This window comes from Varroa destructor, unplaced genomic scaffold (assembly GCF_002443255.2).
Source record: "Varroa destructor unplaced genomic scaffold, Vdes_3.0 BEIS01000002.1, whole genome shotgun sequence".
Lineage (NCBI taxonomy): Eukaryota > Metazoa > Arthropoda > Arachnida > Mesostigmata > Varroidae > Varroa > Varroa destructor.
The window spans coordinates 48,785,647-48,806,402 of record NW_019211455.1 but is presented as its reverse complement, the minus strand read 5'-3'; the positions used below and the strand labels follow the sequence as shown (position 1 = coordinate 48,806,402).

At 41.1% G+C, this 20,756-nt stretch overlaps 2 protein-coding genes and 1 long non-coding RNA gene across 13 annotated transcripts in view; 2 read left to right on the top strand and 1 right to left on the bottom strand.

Moving 5' to 3' along the window:
* Positions 1-703: 703 nt before the first annotated feature.
* LOC111245084 (uncharacterized) lies at positions 704-15,394 on the bottom strand. Of its 7 annotated transcripts, XM_086981446.1 has the most exons (9): positions 12,304-15,393; positions 12,093-12,167; positions 11,025-11,273; positions 8,540-8,976; positions 7,839-8,040; positions 3,941-4,097; positions 2,495-3,632; positions 2,038-2,242; positions 704-1,180 (listed from the first exon to the last, which is right to left on the bottom strand). In XM_086981446.1, exons 3-7 carry the CDS (start codon positions 11,250-11,252, stop codon positions 3,256-3,258), a joined length of 1,401 nt encoding a protein of 466 aa, XP_086837572.1. In that variant the 5' UTR covers positions 11,253-11,273; positions 12,093-12,167; positions 12,304-15,393; the 3' UTR covers positions 704-1,180; positions 2,038-2,242; positions 2,495-3,255. The 7 variants fall into 7 exon arrangements, with proteins under 7 accessions (XP_086837572.1, XP_022648631.1, XP_022648633.1 ...); XM_022792896.2 differs by having other exon boundaries at positions 704-2,242; XM_022792898.2 differs by having other exon boundaries at positions 704-2,242; positions 14,780-15,393.
* Positions 5,710-9,654, top strand: LOC147757929 (uncharacterized). Its single transcript, XR_015322161.1, has 3 exons — positions 5,710-6,544; positions 7,701-8,085; positions 9,527-9,654. It is a non-coding gene; the product is annotated as an uncharacterized LOC147757929 (long non-coding RNA).
* Positions 15,395-19,149: 3,755 nt separating the features above from the next.
* The window catches only part of zip (myosin heavy chain 10), a 60,460-nt gene continuing 58,853 nt past the window's right edge, over positions 19,150-20,756 (top strand). For all 5 annotated transcript variants that reach the window (XM_022792892.2, XM_086981427.1, XM_022792890.2 and 2 more), the window contains exon 1: positions 19,150-19,282. In XM_022792892.2, the coding sequence (XP_022648627.1) occupies positions 19,215-19,282 (68 nt within the window). In that variant the 5' untranslated portion in view covers positions 19,150-19,214. The remainder of the gene's footprint in view (positions 19,283-20,756) is intronic.

Genomic DNA, 20,756 nt, shown 5'->3' with positions numbered 1-20,756 from the left:
ACGCGTTATCACTGTTAACGAGTTGCGGGACTCGAACTCAATTGTGAACACTCACATTGACTACAAAGTTGAAATGATATGGTCAACAACAAGGTCGATTACAAATGAAATATTTAATTTCACAAAGTATTCACGTGAATTGTTGTGATAATCTGGCATCTGTTGATATACTAGTTATGCGTAATTAGAGACTTTTATCGGTAAGCTAACTATAGAAAACGTGCTTGCATAATGGGTCGAAGATGTGTCCGAGGGTGCATATTATTGATTTTAATGGCTAATACTAATATTAATACAATTAATTAATTATACTGGACTTAATCGTTGTGGTTACAAGTTATCCCTGAAATGTTTTCTGAAATCTGATTTATTAAGAATTTAGAGAGAGAATTTTTTTGTTTGTTTTACTACTACGCTAGGAGGAGTATCTATACTAATGTATAGGAAAGCGACATCTAAATGTAACAACATTTAATTGTCTGTTCACTGCACCAGTTTGGCTATTATCTATTGGTGCCATTTCGTTTGATTTTGACATGTATTTACATATGGCCATACATTGTGTGGGTCACTTCAAATCGAAACACTCTTATGGCAACACTATGAGCATAATTTTAATAGCAAACTAAACTTTCTAACTGACTGTTTTTTTCGAAACAAAATTTGATTGCTATTATAAATTAGCAAAGCAACACAAAAGGCATATTGTTGATTTCCTTGCGTCTTTCAAATTTCATTTTTATTGCAAACATGAAAATCATTGTACAGTTCATGTATATACACAAGTGTACAGCATTTGCAACCGTAATTTCGTCCGCAATATATGGGTGATAAAAACTGCTCGTTATAGATTACCTTTTCTCTCTCTTCATTTAACAGTCCACATCTGACTGCGAGGTATTATACCGTCCATTCTTGTAGCTATAAAACTAGATATGGTGCTAAATGATCATGGTGCTAATACTTAGACTCCGCTATCTGAATTCTGTGAAAGTATAGTCACCCATTTTTCTCATCTGTCTCTCCGATCTCCTTCTAGTGATAATTACACATTATATATACATCTAAGTGTATATACTATCTCCATAATGGGCAATACCTTGTAGAGAACAAGTAGGCGGAAATTCACAATCGTTGCAATTTCTCAAACGACAACCCTCTCGTGGCATGCTAATTTTCTCTGTAATTTTGATTACATATCTATTAGCGTTCATGTAGAAGAGGGTACACGCGCCTATCACTTACTACCATATTTTCATAGTTCTCACACAGCTGGTCGCCAAAATAGTGCGAGGCAGCATCGTTCTTGCGGTGACTGTGCTTGCAATCTACTGTGTTTGACGTGTAAACGATGATTAGTCAACAATTTTGTTCTAACTAGTTTTTTTTAATCACTCATATATATATATAGTAAGGCTACTTTCAGATTTACGTTATCTAACAGACGAACTTCTCTTATAAGAGAACAGATCTATTTGTCCGCTGACTACTCAAACATAGGTACACAAACAAAGTTACTTTCTAAAACTACAACCAATATTCGTGGCCGGATATTCAAGTGTGAGTAGTCTAAGACTTATAGTTAAACATAATATGCAGTAAAATAAATACACAAAAATAGCACAAATGGTGTATAGAGACGCTAAAATTCACCTTTAAAGGGGATCATGCTTTGAGGGCATAGAGTACATGAGTAGACATGAATGATAGTAGTTAAATGAAGGATATCTGTCTCGAGGCCAAACTCGTGCTTACTTGAGCTAAACAATCTCCAACTCTTTGTAGGTAAGTCCGTGCAAATTTTGGTAAATCTGGATAGCTTCATATTGTCATTCGATTTTTTGAAAACAGATTTCCGAAAAAAAATTCAATGGCAGCATATGTTGTTGAGCACACCAAAGGTACTTTCGCACTTGAGGGATAAACAAAAAATAAAGACTGCTAATAATAATTCTAGTATTCAAAATAAGTAGCAACAAAATCGGCTCATGCAAACTAAGCACATATCAAAAGCTTAATACAAACATGGCGGCAAACCTTTCAATAACCCGTATCGTATGTAAGCTTGAATTCAGAGTTTGATTCTTTTTCTTTACCCGTGCGCTATCTGACTTCAGAAGCTCGTCCAAAACTTCTCGATCCCACTGATTTGGTAGTAGCTGTTAATAACTCTACATATTTTTATTTTCCGCATAGACACGTACGCACGCATGTTTAGGAAGCCAAACATCGACACCAACTCCTGCAATCAAATTGTAAAGGTTCCTTAATAACTTAAAATCGATTTAAAAAAATTAATAACACAGAGATTAATTCTTCTGATATATATATATTTTAAGGAAAAGTAGAAATAAACGTAGATTGGTCCCACCTGATTTTACCAATTTTAAATTATCCAACAATATACTCTACTTTCAATATATACTCTAACTCACACTCAATAGTTGTTAACATTACTGAAGTAAATTAGAAAAGAGCTTTTGTGAATACTAACCGTCAAAAGCCGATCCCGGCTCGTCCTATAAAGAACCACTTTTAGCCATCCTGTCCAGCCTCCATACGGCCAGTCTATCTATAAAGATGAACTTGCCATCAAGCTACTTTGCATTCAATCTGTTCAATTGGCATATAGCTTTCTCGCTGGCCTTCTTCAGGGCCAGTACCCCATTTCAATCTACGAATTTCAGTTGAAGTGCTGGCAATGTCACTCGATGTCCGTATTTCTGGTGGACGTTCGTCTACTCATACATCTTCATGGACACACCACTACTTGTCTTCCCTCACCGCTTTCACGTTACTTCATCGTTCTAGGCATCCTCGCATCAGCTGAGATACATCCTTGTTCCCTCGGACACTATAAGATAGGCCTGTCCATGTACAGGGCATTGCCCCACAGCCATTCGGCGTTCGTACGCTCAGGGTATATAGTATGTGCAGCTAGATATAAAGAGAATTAGGGTCACCAAGTGTACCCCAGATATCACAGCAACAGTATCTACCTAAAGCACTATGTATAATTATTAGAGTAAGCCATCGCCATCAGGTTGTATCTACCATTCTATCAATAAGGCACCCCTCCCGTTTCGTTGTATTATCGGATACCAATGGACAGGTAGGTGGCATTTTTCTCACGCTCAGGGGCAAAAGATACCTTCTGAGAAAGGCCGGTGGCAAGTTTGTTGCGGTGATGTATACTTGAAAAAGTGACTAAGGCCGTTCTTCTCGTAGTCCGTAATAGCAGCCTAGTATATGCAACTAACTGATCGTGCACTTCTTATTGCTCTCGTGAAGGTTGTGATGATGCCGAATATCAGATATAGGTATACCTTCAAGCAGATTATGGGGACTGCTTGATCTACTGGATCTACTAGATCGTCGACCCGTTCGACTCCTGCCATTGGTGCTCGCGTGGTGGCGACTTTTGCGTTGGTGCCCATGGTGATTGAGACAGCCACCTTTAGCATTGTGTTGTTTGTGGGCACAGCACGCGACAAGCGAGGCTGCCGAGTAGGGATTTAGCGAGTATGATTTGAGGTTGGACTTTACGCTTGCTGGCAGCGGCAATCGTTCGATCGAATATGACGTTGTACGTTGAACTATCGTCCGACAACATAACTCCTGTAGACTTAATACTGAGACAGATGAAAACACAAATCATGAACATTCTTCATTAGGGGAATTTATAGCGCTTCAATGCCAATGAGGAAGTAGAATCTAAAACGCGGCTACCTACTACATTAGTTGATTTTCCGGTAGTGAAAAAATAAAAGCGACAGTATTTTATTTACCTCTAAAATAAAACAGCTAATGGAACAGAGAACCTGTTAGAATGATTTTATAAACACACGATATCACTATATTGTGATTTCTACGACTTTAATTTCTAATATTTGGCTACGTGATCAAATGTTTCGATTTTAACAAAAAATCAAATACTTACCTCGATTTTCATGCCACGAATGAAGTCGGATTCGATTGAGAACCTGCCGGCTGAGATCGACGAATGTTTCTGTGATGTTGTAGTCAGCAAGGGGGCTCACTTCCAAATATGACATGCCGTGTTTTGCTGCGTACTGCAAAGCCGTTCTCGAATTTACCTGGGGTACATAAAGCGGGCAAAAATTCATACCACTCGTATAGGTAAAAAAAAATACATTTAACAGTACTATTTTTATATGTAGGGTTACCAATTTTCGCGTGGTCTGTTGTTTTATTTCGTGCGGTTTGGAATATGGATATAAACAAACCTGTCTAGGAAACACGATTCAAATCTAGAAATGTTGTATACTAGGAAAGTACTTTGAGTAGACTAGGAAATCTGAAATAAGTATCTGAATTTACGTTTTATAAACATCTGAATAAAACATGAAAATGTTTATTTTTTTTATTTATTTATATATATTTATTTATAGAAATACAATTTAAGCCAAGCTACATTTGTCGTGTACCAATTTCAATCACTAACGAAAGTTTTAACTAGTCAAGTCAGGTTTAAGGGGTCTTTCGTTTTCTATGTGTTTTTGCTGATTTAAATTGTACACTGGCTAAACAACATATTGTGTATGTATGGCTGCTCTGTGTCACAGGGCTAAAACGACTATAATGAAAAGTTTGGAGATTACTTATAGAATAGGCATTCGACTGAATCACGCTGGTTCAAGTTGGCGTGTCCAACTGTCGGTTTAGAAATTTTTAAATGGCTAAGTATGTCAGAACAGGCCCGCCATATAATAACGGGGCTTATTTCTAATACTAAGAAGTACGCCAAGCATATGACATGAGAAGCCTCAAAAATGTTTTCATATATGTGCATGATATGTCATTTTTCTCTTAGCAATATAAGTCATTCCATGCACAGATGTAAAGCAATCATCGCAGAAACTGCATTTATAATATTTTGACCTCAATGGATACGTCTTAGTAATGATTTTCTGACTACCCCAACTAGGCCAGTACGGTATTTGTTGTATCGTGTTAGTAACTAAGTCATCATCGAGATTTTACTTTTCAATCCTTTCGAAAAGCTAACACTCTGTTTCTCCAACCATTATTATTATCGGTATGATATGGGTCTAGTCACTCGACCAGCATTCTACATGTACAGCATCCGCCCGCGTTTACCTATGACCATCTAAATTCATTCATTTTAACAACCGTTTTTCGCACATTTCTAGTACTATATGCACACATGAGACATTGCCCAGCATCATTCCTTCTAATACTTTTTGAGTCTACTCTTCCTACCGCGCGGTGTTAATTATGCTGTGATTCTACTGCAATTAAGGTATTGATGTCCTATGGTTTAACCCGTCACGTTTTTGTAAAAGTCATACGGACTTTAGTGTCACAATTCCTTATATTAGAATCCTCCAGAAACAAAGCTAATAAGTTACATAAATATATTAGTATTTTCATAACTTACATGTAGAAAATAATAGTAAATTTATTTGTAAAATTTTTTTGAGTAATCAATTTCGAATCGATTGTGAAAACTTAGAGAAGTTTAACCAATCTTTAGCCGCTTTTTTTGAGAAAACTGTTTCGAAAAACGCCTTTTCATATATATATGCTATTCGAACATATTTTTAAATCTCATTGCCTCATCAGATAACCTTACCGATCTCGTAGTTTTCAAAGGCATCACACGGTCCTAACTTATATGAAAACTTTCATCCATTAATGGTCATAGATTGATCAAATGCGAAAGAAGTTCTAGGACACCAAAATGGTAAGCAGAATACTTGAAGGTTTTTCTAATGCAGGCAAGGATACAACAGACAACCTTAACATACCACAGGAGTCATTGTGTTATGTCATCATTATCCAGATGAGTCCCCAGCCAATTGCGGACGAAAAGATATAACCCGTTATCCATATTCATAATCGCCACTATGAATTGGCGCGAGCTAAACAACATAGTTAACGAGTTATAACGGTAATTCGGTTTACGATTCGACGTCACCGTTCCGCTAATAATAATAAATATTTGAAACAAGACAGATGTCAGATTATGTGACTTATGACTCACCTACAGTGAATATTTCCTCGATTTGTTACTACAGCAAAACGACGAAAAGCGCGCTGATCTATTCGTATACCCTTAAGATAGCTCGATCAAGCTAAGCAAAGAACGTTAGGAAATTCGTTTGTCATTTAATTCGAGCCTCTACGCCCAAACATTCTTTCTGTCTGACGCTAACGATTACAATATGATGATACGACAGAACACTCTACTGCTTTTAAGCATGCCGAGACCACGAACTTACGCTAGCTTGAACCAGCTATTAACGTTCAGCTTTGTTCGGCAGTTGAGAGTACCGACGCATCATTATGTTGGTAGTGAATGTGTACATGTTGCGCGTACCACCCCTTTAGCTCACTTTACAACATGTCTGCCCGCAACCGCAACCATAACGGGGCGAATGCACATGTTAGTTTGCTTTGGGTAAGCGATAGCCGATTGGAATTACCGCAAACTAATCATGGCCAAATCAACTACAACAGCTGATCGGTCCTCGATGCCACCAGCGCGACACGACCGTTGGTTAGTATATGAACACAGGCAAGGCTGTCGTCGTCACTATGAAGACGAATACAGATAGGCAGCGGACCGACGTATTCGGCGGCGATTTGGCGAGCATAGACATATGATGCCATATGCTGGGTAACCATCTCATGTATGAATAGGGTTAGGCAGGCATATGTAGTCACGCGACTCGTGGTTCAGTAGCCGGGTAAAATAATGATTATTATAAGCATGCCTGGCGTGACTACAACTGATGCAAGGGATGTAATGACTATTAACTTAATTCTTATAGAATAGAGATGATAGTAATGTGGTCGACTAATTAATTGTCATAGTGATTGCTGCACCTCGGTAGGCTGTAATAAACATAATATATTTTTGACTTAATAGTCGTAGTAATTATGTGACACGGAATAAACCGAAAAAGTGAAAGTGGACAATGGCTACAAAATATAGAATGCGTGTATTTATGTAGAAGTTATATTGATTAACCACTTAGTCGAATTTATTGTGCGCGAATGAAGGATAACGAAAATCAATGAGAGAAACTCATGTGTCGACAATTCTAAGCCGCATCGACTACTTTCATATGTCTTATAAAAGCTACTGTTTATACTGAGCACCTCTGCGTTAATAAAGATAATATTTTTTGTTCATAAGGACTCTTTAACTTAGAATTTAACTTGCAATATATAAAACAAGTATATTTTGACTTATAAAATTCTGTTGCTTGACAACCACAGACTGGTTCCAGATAGATTCCCCTCGAAACGAACCTTTGAGTAATCATCAGTAGAGCTTTTATGGCGTTATGCACGGCCGTTTAACGTTGTCGTCGTTAGGTGGGTAGCACCCACCAACTGAAACGACCATTGTAATATCGAAGCACGTGGATGAAAATCCGTTATCAGTTCTTATTGTTTATAATCAATAATAAAAGGCTGTAGCACATACAATGTAATATGTCCATATAAAATTCAAGTTTAAAAGCTTTCAAAGTTTGCACTTATGGAAGTGAGCGTAATCAGATTCATTGATTCGTATTCGTTTATCAGATGGCGTTCTGTTGTCTACTGATAACGTTACGCAAATGATGAGAAATTGATAGTAAGAAATTTCCTCCTTGAGTGCGCCTGTTTTTTAATAATACCTTTTCCTTTGTTACACGTTGCAGCGAGTGACGACAAACATGAAAAACTAGCTTCAGGCATAGAATAAGCTGCATATAAAATAATACACTCCTTTGACATATCTGGTTATGAGGATATGTGAATACGTTACACTGAGTGTGCGTGAATTGCTATCTGCTTACCTCTCGACGAAACTCGAAGTGTAATCTGTTTCCGACGAGGACCCTGGGAACACCCGAGGCATACTCGTCAACCTCTTTCAGCCACTTATCGAGCGATTCAAATGACCAACGGTTCGTAATGTCAAACACAAGAATAATGCCGTCGGCTCCTCGTGAATAACTCTGAATAATGGTGGAGAAACGGCCCTGGCCAGATGTATCCCTGCAAATCAAGAATGAAGTGAAGCATTGAAAAAGCCCAAAATAAGTAAGTCAACTATGCTTTGCACGTTGGCATTTTATTTGGCTTAAAATAATGAACCGAATTGGCTAAAAATGAATGCTAGTATATAATATTGCAAAAAATAAACCACGGCAGCTTTTATATTGCGTCCATGGGTCTACATACATATTATACAAAGCCGTGAGCATTTTCATTTGTAAAAGCGTTCTTTTAAAAAATAAAATAATAGTTTCGATGGACTAAATATTAACAAAAAAAGTTTTTTTTTTTTTGTTAATATTTAGTCGAAATTATTATGAAAATCGTATTGCGCTATTTTTATACAGATTTTTTATCGTATGCATTTGTCTAATGGAGGTGTCGCTATTGAAGGATTTCAACCTAACTAAGAAAAACTGGAGGATTTAATCACTGGACATAGCATGCATAATCGGTCTTCTTTAAAAAAAATCCCAATTTGCCCATTTCGTCGACTTACCAAAGCTGCAATTTGATCCTTTTTCCATCAAGCAGGATCATGGTGGTCTTGAATTCAACTTCCTTTTGATTTACAAGAGGCAGCCGGTGAGCTTCAAATTTTTCCAGGATCTCATTTTTCCCTACGTCCGAGTCGCCGACCAGCAGAAACCTCAATGCATGATAATAAAACGGTGACCCACAATCGCCTTGGCGGCCGGTTCCGTTATTGTTACTCCAATGCGCTCCTCCAGGGGCTGATCCGGGGTTACCAGTCGAATCGAGAAAATTTTCCTGCGATGACAATGAAGATGAGCTGAGAGCGTCTTCCGAAGAGGAACGTAGAAGACCCCCGCTAACGCTGCCTGGTGTTGGAGGCGTTCCTGGCGGAGAGGGCGTCATTAGACCTAACTGACGATGCGCCTCCTGGAAGCTCTTTGCGGAGAACAGCGACGATTGCTGGTGGAAGCGCCGCGTTAATATCCGGCGCAATGAAAACAAAAAAATACCGTCATTCAAAACGATAAATTGGGACAAAACGTGACAATAAAGAATAAATAAGTTCGGCAAATTATCAATTTTACAATTACCATGTTTCTACTAGCAATTACCAAGAAAGAGAATTCTATGTTGACGGGAATTAATAACCTTTAGATCTATCATGTTTGTCTGCAGTAAGCGAACTGCTTAACACTGGGTTATAGCCCGGTTAATAAAAAGCGCGGGCCCCGTCTTTACGTGGTATCTGGGAAACATAATGGGTGTTCGGAACTGTTGCGTGGTTGTAGCAAATTAGAACACTTATATATATATAATTTTTTAGGCTTAGACTTTTCCATAATTCCTAGAGAAATATTTTGTCTTCACAAGCAATTATTGTAGCCACATTTTAGTTTTGGCAAAACAGTTGCATTGTAATAGCTGCAACTAGTAGTATTGATTGCAAATTAAAACCTGTTTATAGAAAGTACCTCACAAATACATTGCTGGTCGGGTATTCATTTTGCAGGAACTTATGCGCTGAAAATTGTTTTTAGCAGCATACGAAATTGCTAGGCTGCAATCCAGAGCACGAGCAATCACTATCAGAAAAGTTACAAAGTCCACTGCATCACTGCAATATCATGGAGCTCACCGTGATTTGGCAGTTTCATTATGGTTACTTACGGTAAGGGATCACGTCAGGAGATTAAAAGTTTACAATCAACTGCATGATTAGAGATGCATGCAAATGGAGTTTCAGAAAACCAATTGCATAGCAAATATCGACGCTCCGTTCTGGATTGACCGAACGCCAGCTATAACTTTAAAGAGTAGAGCAATAATTTATTCATGTAAGGCCTATAATATTTTCATACATAAATTTACTTTTCATCTTAAAAGACATTCTACATTTTTATAAACACAAGCTTGCCTTACAGAACTTATAAGCACTGCGGTCAAGCAGATAATCGAGCAACCGCCACCCACTTTAACGCAGTTTCTGTTAATTAAGTTAATTAAAATTTATTAAAAATGAATTAAAGCGCGGAATTATTGTAGATGCCGACATTTGATAAAAGCCATAGAAAATTATGGTTACTTTACTATAGGCTGCGAGCAACAACATTTGTACGGCTCATAAGCATATAGATATCCACTAACATGGTTTTCCTCTGAACTGCTTATAAGGTATCCATACATTGCCAATTATACTTTAATGTCATAAACCATTTAAAAAAGGTTTTTCTGTGTGAGTAAGGCTACTTTTGAATTTATTCTCTTTTCCTTTCGAGGATTGCACAGAACACAAACTCTGAAGAAATTCATTGAAATGACTACATGATCTATGGCAACGAGTAGATGTCATAGGAATATGAGAGAATTCAATAATAATCATCGAAATGGCCTGTATCGGGGAGCTTCATCTAGCAAAATTCAATTTTATATATAAACGCTTTAAAATCAAATTTCTTTCTCATTTTAGGATCAAAATACACTTTTAATTGAACGAATAGTTCTTTGTGCCCGGTGTGTCACCTTGTGTCACCGGTGATGAGGCTGTTTGCGAGCGTCTCACACAATTAGCATAACGGTGCTAATCGATCATAAATAACTGATTCGAGTATTGTAAGTTACCCGTTTCTATGCCAAAATAGGGCAATATTATGGCTCGTATTCTTGTGTAAGGACGAACAACTCCCTGACTGCTCTCCCAACTGCTTCTCTGTGCAGTTGATTTATGGAAAGCGTCTGTAGAAAGCGCGCAGTTGAATGCGCAGGCTTAACTAGGTAGATGGGCCTAGTTACTATGTCTAGATTGTATTTTCGGCAATTATTAGAATTTAATGAATTTATAAATTGTTAGATAGAACAAATAGCGGTCAGTTTAGAAAACAAATTATGGTAAGAGCAAGAAGAAACGGCCGAACAATTTATTGGCACATTTTCTTCCATCTGTCACTGTTTATCCTAAAGCTAAATATTCAATTGAATATTTAAGGCTATTAATTTGTTTTGGTGCTAACCTGCTGTTGCGGTTGAAGAGCCCTCGATGAAGAAGGTCCTGGTATTTCTTGATCAAGTTCCTCATCAGACCCATGGTCTTCGCTACGAACCTGCGAGGTGTGACAGCAATAATGCTGTCCCTGTTCAGGCTTTGTTGTTGTCGACGCTGTTGTTGGCAAGAGAATTTCATGATCACTTTTTTCATCTCTTCGGGTTATCTCGCCGAGCAAACTACCATCCGGTTCCATATTTCATTTGTTGCAATACATCTGTAGTTGACCCGCGTACAGATAAGAAGAAACAAAGCTGTTATTCGAAAAGGACAGTAAAACAAACTTAAACTCACCGAAACCAATAACTAACCTAGCCAACGTTCATCAGGCAAAAAACCACACCGTACATTTACATGACAGACGTGTTCAGGACGTATTAACAACGTACGTACGTATTCTAAGTAACAGGTCGGTGTTCGGCTTGCGCATATATAGAGATAAACCGTTGCATCAAAAAAGAGTTGCTCCTAGTCGAGATGAACGTGCACATCAACATTATTACCATTACCACTTAGAAAAAAGAGGACATAATTCAGCCTCGTGTGAGCAACTGTCACACAAGTGGGCAGCTAAACATAACTATGATTTTCCAATTAGGTATGTTTAAATCTAAAAGCAGCCCCTTATTTACAGCGAAGATAATACGTTCACACTGGAAAGCATTATATTCTGCTTGTGGTTTTTTCTAGCATTTGTTTAGCGCTGATGGTAACATGGGCATCGGTTAAACGAGACGCATCTTTTGCATCTTTACGAGCTACCACTGCTATTTCTATCAACACCAACAGTAGGACTGTTGTTCATACATCGACATTAAAAATTCAGCCGCGTCGCTAGCGCGCAACTCGCGTCACTTCTGGTAGATAGCGCGCAATTATCCTAATCAATAAAATCGGTTTGATTTAAAGGACTGAGAGCTACTATGCTGTTAGTGCTGACTAGGCCAATTGCTGTGACATTATGAGCTGCGGCGTGTTACATATCATCCAGCAGCCGTGAACAAAAAGGTGAAAGCACACAGGTACACCTACTTACTCAGTCACAGAGGGCTTGAAATCGCTTTTTTCCTAAAAGAATGACAGCCAATAACCAGCTAGCTTGCTTGCTAACCTGCAAACACAGCGCCAGCCGGAAAACAAATTAATTTAAATAACGCACAAACACTAGTACGATTATAACGCTGACAGTACAAATAACATTGTATAACAAAATCATACTATATAAAACTATCCTTGCCATAACATACCCACTATAATGCAGACATTAGCAAAACTATAACAGAGTGCACTTTCCATTCACCCAATCAACTCGCTGCAGTTGGTAAGACCGTTCATCAGCAAAAGCCCGATTGTGGTACGACTACCGTTAGCTTCTGCAGCTGGCGAGAAGAGTCAGCTGTTACGATCAAAGTGTCAAGTCACCCGCTGTTGACATCGCCGCTGCTGTCATGTAAGCTAGATATTATACAAAAAGGATGGTTTGCCATTGCCCCTGCCCGTGCTGAAAGGTTACAGAACGAGGCATCCACACATTTCGTCCAGAGCGGCGGCGACAGCAACAGCAGCAAAGATGATCGCCACTGCAGCGGCGGCGGCGGCGGCGGTGACGTTTTAACCAACAAATCCCGACTTCACATCATGAGACAACGAAGACTGACGTGAATGCGCTCACAGCCTCGGTGACGGTTATTTCGCCCATTCGTTGGGGCCGAGTGGGAGCCCTTAGCGTGTTACACCACCGTCCCAGTAACAACAAAAACAACGACGGCAATAGTAGCAGCAGCAGCAGCAACATTTCTTTTTCGCCTTCGCAGATGCAGCTGCCATCGTGCGGCTGTTGACGCGGCTGCAACCGCCACAACTCATCGCTTTCAAACCAGCACCAGCGGCAACGCTTGTTACTCACTGTTATGCGCAGCCATAAGACAGAGATCATCGTAATAACAATACATGTAGCTCAAATATATACGTGTATATATTCGGCGTGTTTCAAAAATCGATACATAGTTCACTTTTTATAGCACATGATTCGTATTGAAAATTTCAAAGGAATCTCTATGAAATCTGTAACTTTATCTCGTGCCACAAATTTTTCGCAAATTACTGCCGTTCCGATCATCATAACGGTGGGCTATTGATTCAAAATTATCAACAAACATTTTATTTGGTGTTGAAGCGCATTCTTGGTCAGCTACGACCACTGAAAGCTTCCAGCATTATCGATTCTCTTCAAGGCAACCTCGCAAGGACAAGTCTTTCGACCTGGCGTGTGGGAAACAGACAGGTTGTTCGATGAGGCTTTTTTGTCTAAACTCTTCCTTTGGGAGGCTCCCATAATATTCACTACAATCCTCCCGAATTCGTTGTAAGACAGATTCTTGCAGTAAAAACGCATAATTGGTGCCAGTGCATACATTTTTTGAGTCACCCTGTATATATATATATATATATATATATATATTGTATGACTGGCTAGCGCCTGTTGGTTGTAGTGGAAACACAATAATGACTTGTAAATACGTCACCCGAACACCTTTTCCTTTTTCAGCTCCGCAGCTGTAGTAGTTGTTGCGCCTTTGCATTTATCGTTTGTCGGGTGCATTCACTGCGCGCTTTCCATTTGGAGCTGCCGCTGGAAGGCGGCGGTGGCGTCGGTGTCGACGTTTGAGGGGGGTGAAGACGGTTAAAAATATTAGCAGCAGCCTTTACCGCCGCAGCAAAGAAGCTAACAACGTCACCAACATCTGCATCGGCAAGTTAAGCTTCTGCTGGCAGCTACTGCAGTTGGTTCATGTTAGCAGTTTCCGATGTTGCGAAGATGAAACGTTACAACTGACAAAAATACCGCCGCTGTCAACAACAACAATGATAACACGCCAGCAAGAAGATCAACAACAGTCGACTTCAAGAACAACAAATAAACAGTACGTGGGTAGCTGTACCTCTGTGCGTTTTTTGTCGAAGTCGTTACCAGCAACAGCAGCAATAATGTTATCTGTAATCTTATAATATACAACCGTTCGAACCTCGGCGTCTATCTGACAGACTATACAAATTTTGGCTTTGAAGCTTTGGCTTAGCATTACATACATCGATATATCTAACACGCTTTTCTTTGGTTTGTAGGCGGCACGGCCGCTAAATCGAAAGCTGGTTCGCTTGCTCGCATTCGAGCAGGAAGCGGACGGCTTCCGGAATTATCGCCTGTACGTTCATGACACCGATAAAGGAATAAATCACCATTGTTCGCATAATACGATATCACATACGATATAATACGACAAAGTGTGCGGGTATCATATGTTTGTTGCGACCACTATCGGCAATAGTAGCGTTGGCGTCAATAAATCGACGCGCGAAATTAGCACGGGTGGGGATCCAACAAATAAATCCAATAAATAGAGACAAGTTAACTGCAACAGGAAGGAAGAGAAAGAAATGAATGTGAAAGACCAGTGGTGGTTTAATAATCTCGACTACATGGAGTAATATTCTCCAGAACATTGCCAAAATTCTGTACTGGAGCAAACAATTCGAAACGCAGCGATTATCAGTGATGTATTATTACACATTATCATCCAGTTGTTGTAGATGATAAGTCTGCAAGTAAGCAGATTCAGCTAACTGTCTTGTTCATCGTCGCTTACGTCGCAAATCGACTTTGGTGCCTCACCGCTAGATTTTACATGGTTACAACGAAGTATGTCCATTGCTACTAGTTACCTCACGTTTCAAAGTGGTATGAGAAGTCTTCGAACTGTCCTAGCGCAGGACGAGACGGAGGTGGTTTCAGAACACAAATTCGCGATTGGCAGTGTCGACTTCTATCGACGACGACGACAACGACAACTAACTTTGCAAAGAACTCCACGTAAAACTGGGTGTTCCAGCAACATCAGAGAATCCCATTGTTCCACGATCCTGAGCGCGCTATATTACATAGCATACTCGTACACAATATCGATGCATAAGTTCTACTCACACTCGGTTTTACCGACACATTAATAACTAAATAAACGACTGGAGTAAATCAGAAAGTGCAACATCAACAACCCGATAACTTCAATCTTTGCTTGTCTTCTTCACAGATCTAACGTTGCTTTTCACACATAGTAGCAACTACTTTTTTACGTCTCTAATATGTTTATACTACTTATTATGATGTTTATGTATGCATCGAATTCTGTGTATCTGTCTGTGTAGCGTTTCGTTGTTGTGAGTTCCGTTGTATTCGGTTCCCTCCTGCTTCTTTCCCACTCAGCAGCCACTGTTTGTTCCTTTCTTCCTCGGTCGTTCAGCGTTGCTAACAGCAATAACAGCCGGAAGCCATCTTGTGTTTCGTGTTGGTCATGATGATTTTGTGCCGTCCTGCTGTTGTCGTCTGCTGTTCGATTGTAGCTGACGATACGCGGGCAGTTGAATAAAAGAGATGTTAACGTCAGCCTATAGAATGGGTCTGGTCTCTATGCAAACAACAAGGTTGCCGGCAACGAAAACGTGTAAAAAGGGGGTATTGACAAACCGTGACAAGAATACAGGCTGGCTTTAAAAGTGGTGTCTAAAAGAGGATGCATTTTCGAGATTCGCAGCTTAGCATAATGGTTATGGCGTAAATAAATCATACATATTTTTGTAGTGTACGTAAAGGATATTTTATAAACTGGAGATGACAATGTTACGGTTAACCGCGGCTGACGTTAGATATATGTGGTTGTCCACTATGGAAAATGAGCGAGGGAAGTTGACGTAATAGACATAAATATTTAGTGACTCCAAATACGGCATCTGCTGTATCGGTTTCGAATATATTCCGATGATCGCATAGACTATATTTAAATGATCGTAAATGGCGATTGCTTCATCATCAATTCGATCGGCGATAGTTATGTAAGCCGTTAGCTCTACGTTAGCTTGATCTTCCAATCGACTGTACACCTAGCGACCGTCTTACAAAGAAGCGTTCAGTGCTCACGGATGTATTGCGTGCCTGAAGTACAAGGCATCTAATAGGTGAGAAATAAGCTAGAAAAACTAATTAAAGAAAAGTGTGGTTTTGTATGAGAAATCTCAGTCGTCGTGTACTAGAGGCATTCTAGAATGTTTTTTGTAGAAAATGAATGGACCATAATAAGAACACTGATTATTAACTTTTTATTTAATCACACATGTTCTGTTGTAGATGTTAATGGTGAGAGTTAAATAAGCATACTCCTGATTCTATCAATCAGGAATTCAGTCGTCCGTACTCTCAATAGGTTTTTTAGCTGTTTATTGCTTTTTTTCGTTTGGAACAAGTTGGATTGGGTGCATATACACAGAGTCTCTAGTTTGTTGGCCTGTCTTTGTCAAAGATGGTTATGCCGGTGAGATATAGGCCACAGGCGAAGAGATTTCCCTATACGATTTAGCTGGATGATACTGACAGTTGTGCGTGCCGTAGTTTCCGCAACCTTCTGCAAAATCAGTACGTAGACCGTACCTTCTGCGTGTTTTGGATTCCACCTTAGTTCCCTTTAGTGAAAAACAGTTCCCTATTTTATAAATTAAGGTATCTATTGTTTCTTTTCCATATTCATCTTTGTCCTATTTTAGTTGCTTTATACACAGTGTGAAGTAATGACGGTGCTCGTTGTAGCGAGTTCTTTCGAAAACCGAATGGAAATCAATCACGGTTCCTTTTCTGAGCAAACCTTGTGTATCTTTCACATCGTCTTTCTTTTGCCTACCTAAGTGAGCATTACCTTCTGACACCCGTATTCGCCGATGCCCCTGGGGTCTGACAACAGGCCTGAAACAATTCATGACTTCTCACTTATAATTTCCCATAATATTATATCAATGTTTCTATGTGCTTACACAAAACGCTCGTATCCACGGAACCTCGATATGTAGTTCGACGAATCAACTGGTTCCAACTTTAAATTGTTTTTCTTCTCTTTCTTCTCACCATAAGTGCCGCTAAACTTTCCTTTCGTCGTATGCGTCAACAAGTCGCCCGCTCCTCAGTGGCAGCTTATGTCTAAATGCGTTCATCTGTTTCGTTTTATTTATTTCTGTCTATGTAGAAGGAGAGAGGAAGCGGTTGCGGTAGTCAGAAGTTTTGAGGAGCCGACAACGACAACAACAACTGGGACTAAAACTATAACAGCGGCATCGTTCTGCTGACGGATCAATCGGGTGCCGTTGCGACCGACGGAATCCCCGAAAAAGCCAAACGAACGTGACGCAGCTCACTGACACCAGAAAAACAAACACAAACATCTTAACAGGAACCGCCTCGTTCTACAATGGCCTGTTACTGGGGTTGTGTGTGTGTGCGCTTGTTGTGAGAGGGTGAAGTGGTGGCGGCAAGCGCTAAGTCGTGTGGGTAACAAGTAGCGCCACGCAACGTAGCTGTCGATCGGCTCGTGGCTGATTTCGAAGAGGGTCAACGGAAAGCAGCCATAGTGGCAGACTCGGCTCAGCTCAGCTCTCTAGCCGTTAGTGTTCTTCTGCTATTTTCGACGAATACGAGGCGCAGCCGCTCGGAGCTGGCGGTATCCAGAAAATTAAAAGGAGGACTGAAAACACAAGCAGAATTTAGCTGTCTTCTGTTTCTATGTACAGTACCCGCCCGCAGTGGTTATCTTTCAGAAACAAGGAAAACAAATGAGTGAGGAAGACAGACACTTAGACAAGACGAATAACATCTGATTTGTCGATGAACAGTAGTTATACTGTTCCAGCTACTGCCAGCGCTTTTATCGCCATCTCGGTTAAACGTTGCTATTGACTGGGCTGGCGATTCGGTCGCTGCCGATCGCTCTTTTGCTTACTGCGTTGTCCGTCGTCGTCATCGTCGCTGTTGTGTTGGTGAGAGAGTCGGTAACCGTTCTATCCGTCTGCGTGCTGGAAAGAGGTAGACTGTCGTGGCAACCTTACTGTACCCGTTGTCTCGTGCGCATGTGTTGTGTGTGCATGTGCGTTTGCTGTCTGCTCTCTGTGGTTGTTTGTGCCAGCCATAGATACGGCGGCTCCCCTGGTTATCCAGCCACCGCCGGCGGCTGCGACGGTCTAAGTGGCTACGCCACCAACGATTCCAAGCGGCGAGCGAATGAATGAGTGAGTGAGTGACTGAGTGAGCGAGCGACGGGCAGGCAGGCAGAAGGCGAACCGGCCGCCAGTCAGTCAGTCAGTCAGTCAGTCAGCCAGCGATCCAACTATCCAAGCAAGCAGCTGGAGACCGCTCCTGCCGCTAGCAGCAGTTGCATGTTAGTGGAAGAAGTAATTCCTATTGGTGTTCATAGTCGTGGTGGTGATTCAAGCACAGCAGCAGCAGCAGTGTTCTACAAGCGTGCTGTGCTGCATGCTTTCCCGTCGTCCCAACGCAGCTGCTGCAGCAGCAGCAGCAGGACGTGGATTCAGGACATAGTCGCAGGCGGCAGCTGTGGTGCAGTCCTAGTGGTTGTTCCTGCAGTAGAGGAAGTGCCGGTGGACGTTCAGATCCGTAGAAAACAAAAAGGTTGTAAGCGGCAGGTTGCTGTGGACGACCGATAAGGAATAGAAAAAGCTACCTTAGACAAAAGTAATAGCAGCTGCGTTAGCAAAGCGTGTCTGTGTGCGTGAAATGAACTACGGAGCGGTGGTATCACTGTCGCTGTTGTTGTTGTTGCAGTGTCCATGTGGTTCTAAAGCCGTGGAAAATTCGACAGAATACTAGTTCCACTAGTATCGATACGAGTAGTTGGCCAGTGTGACAAGTGAAAACGCACAAGTGAGTCTGCGGGGGTGCGTGTGTGTGTGTGTGTGTGTGTGTGTGTGTGTATCGGTTTGTTTGTTACAAGGAGGTACGTCGTTACGACCACCATCATCGTGCCGGTCACTCTGCGAGGTTGACTGCCTGATTGGATTATTACGCAGTCGCTTACTGTCACCGGAATTGCCTTCAAGAGTGAGCGAGGTTTAAAGTGACGTGAAAGCAATAGGTGTCGTCATAGTGAAGACGAAAAACACGTTCGTCCACTGTCCGGAGCGTCCCTATTGTGGGTAGTTGACAGGCCCATTTTTAGGAAGGCCTGCGGCTGCTTGCTGTTACGGGACCTGCTACATAATAAAAACAGCACAGGACAGATCCGTGACGGACAGGAACAACGAACCAGACAAAAAGTACACCGCAACGATGTCGGATTCTCGGGTGAATCTCAATTCTCCCGTCTTTAAGTACCTTGTCGCCAATAAGAATGACCGGTAAGTGAACGAACAACAGCTCTTCCTCTAATCTACCCCATATCTCCTTTAGTGTTTGTCTGTCTGCGTATTGACCTGTCTGTAGTGTGCCGCATTTACCTGCAAAGCGCAATATGGTTTGAGCCGCCTGTGGGCAGGCTGACGAACGCTGCCGTCGTAAGCGAAATGTGCTGCAATTACATTTCCGTGCATATTAATACTATTGTTATTAGTTTTTTCAAAAACTACAACTCTGTATATGTATAGGATTTGCTTTGCTGAGTGGATTTGTGACTGGAAATCAAAATTTTTCGATGTGGAATGAGGGGTTCTTCTATCTGGTGTCACTCCTGTACGGTGGAATGTGGAACGCGCCTATAAACAACGGGAATAAGGGGTAAAACCTTAAATCTATAGGTATATCTTTGAATTTGGAAGATGCTGTGTGTAGTCGATTGTTTGTGCCCGTAAGAGGTGTAAGTGGGCAAATCGCAAAAATACCTGACACGTTCTCCTTCACTATAAAGATCTGTACTAATGTGATTTAAGCGGACACTAGTCTCGTAACCATTAAGCATAATTTAATTCGACTTGAGTGTCGTGGATTGACTGTCGAATCTATTCTGGATTATTTAGTGTGTCACAGATCTTGAGCCTGTTATTTTTCAATAACCTGACCAAATGCCATCGCCCCCTTAGTCTCGCGTACATTGACGAAGGTCTTCTTTGTGTTGAACTACAAAGTTGTTTCCTTATTCGTATATGAGAAAGAGCCCGTTTTTCTATACTTCGCGTGTTCTCTCTAAATCTTCTCTTTACAGTGCCGCTAAACTGAAATTCATAATTCAACTCAAAGCCTGTTTCATTCAATGCGGCCGTTACAACGTCAGCGTTCCAGCGTCGTTTCACGGTCGAAAGCCGCTGGAGCAGCAGCTTCTAGCGATTGCTGGCTGGCTGACTGACTCAGCGAATCCACCCTGAAGCCACCGCTGGTGGCGGTTTGGTTTCGACGCTGGCTAGTTGCTGTGGCGGCCGTTGTCGTCGTTGTACTGACGGCGGCCGCGTTGCTTCTTGACAGCTCCGCGTGCTGCTGGGTCGGGATCTGCTGCTGCTGACGGTTCTTCTGCCGCAGCAGCAGCAGCAGATTCGAGGGCAGCACACGCAGACACAGAGCAGCATACAACAGCGACGCACGTCGCACACAGTCAGTCAGTCAGTCAGATAGGCAGTTTGGCTTAGCGACGTGGCTCGACACCGTGGCTTGCGCGCTCCGTCAGCATAATAATAATAATAATAATAATAATAATAATACCACATACAACGCCCATTCCCTGGCTGCCGATCTGCCTGGCTTTGGCTTGCTGCGTGATGTGTTGCTTGGCCTGGCTTGTGCCGCAGATAGTCAAAGTCATTGCGGCCAACGACGGTTACAAACGAGAAACTCTGGACCAACAAACAACGAAGTGAACGACGAATTGCGCCGACTGCTCATAAT

Coding starts and splice junctions, on each gene's coding strand:
- LOC111245084 (XM_022792897.2), bottom strand. CDS start 11,252: ATGGAACCGGATGGTAGTTTGCTCGGCGAGATAACCCGAAGAGATGAA. Junction 8,041..8,539: donor AGGATCAAATTGCAGCTTTG/GTAAGTCGACGA, acceptor CTTGATTTGCAG/GGATACATCTGGCCAGGGCC. Junction 3,633..3,940: donor TTCGTGGCATGAAAATCGAG/GTAAGTATTTGA, acceptor CATCTGTCTCAG/TATTAAGTCTACAGGAGTTA.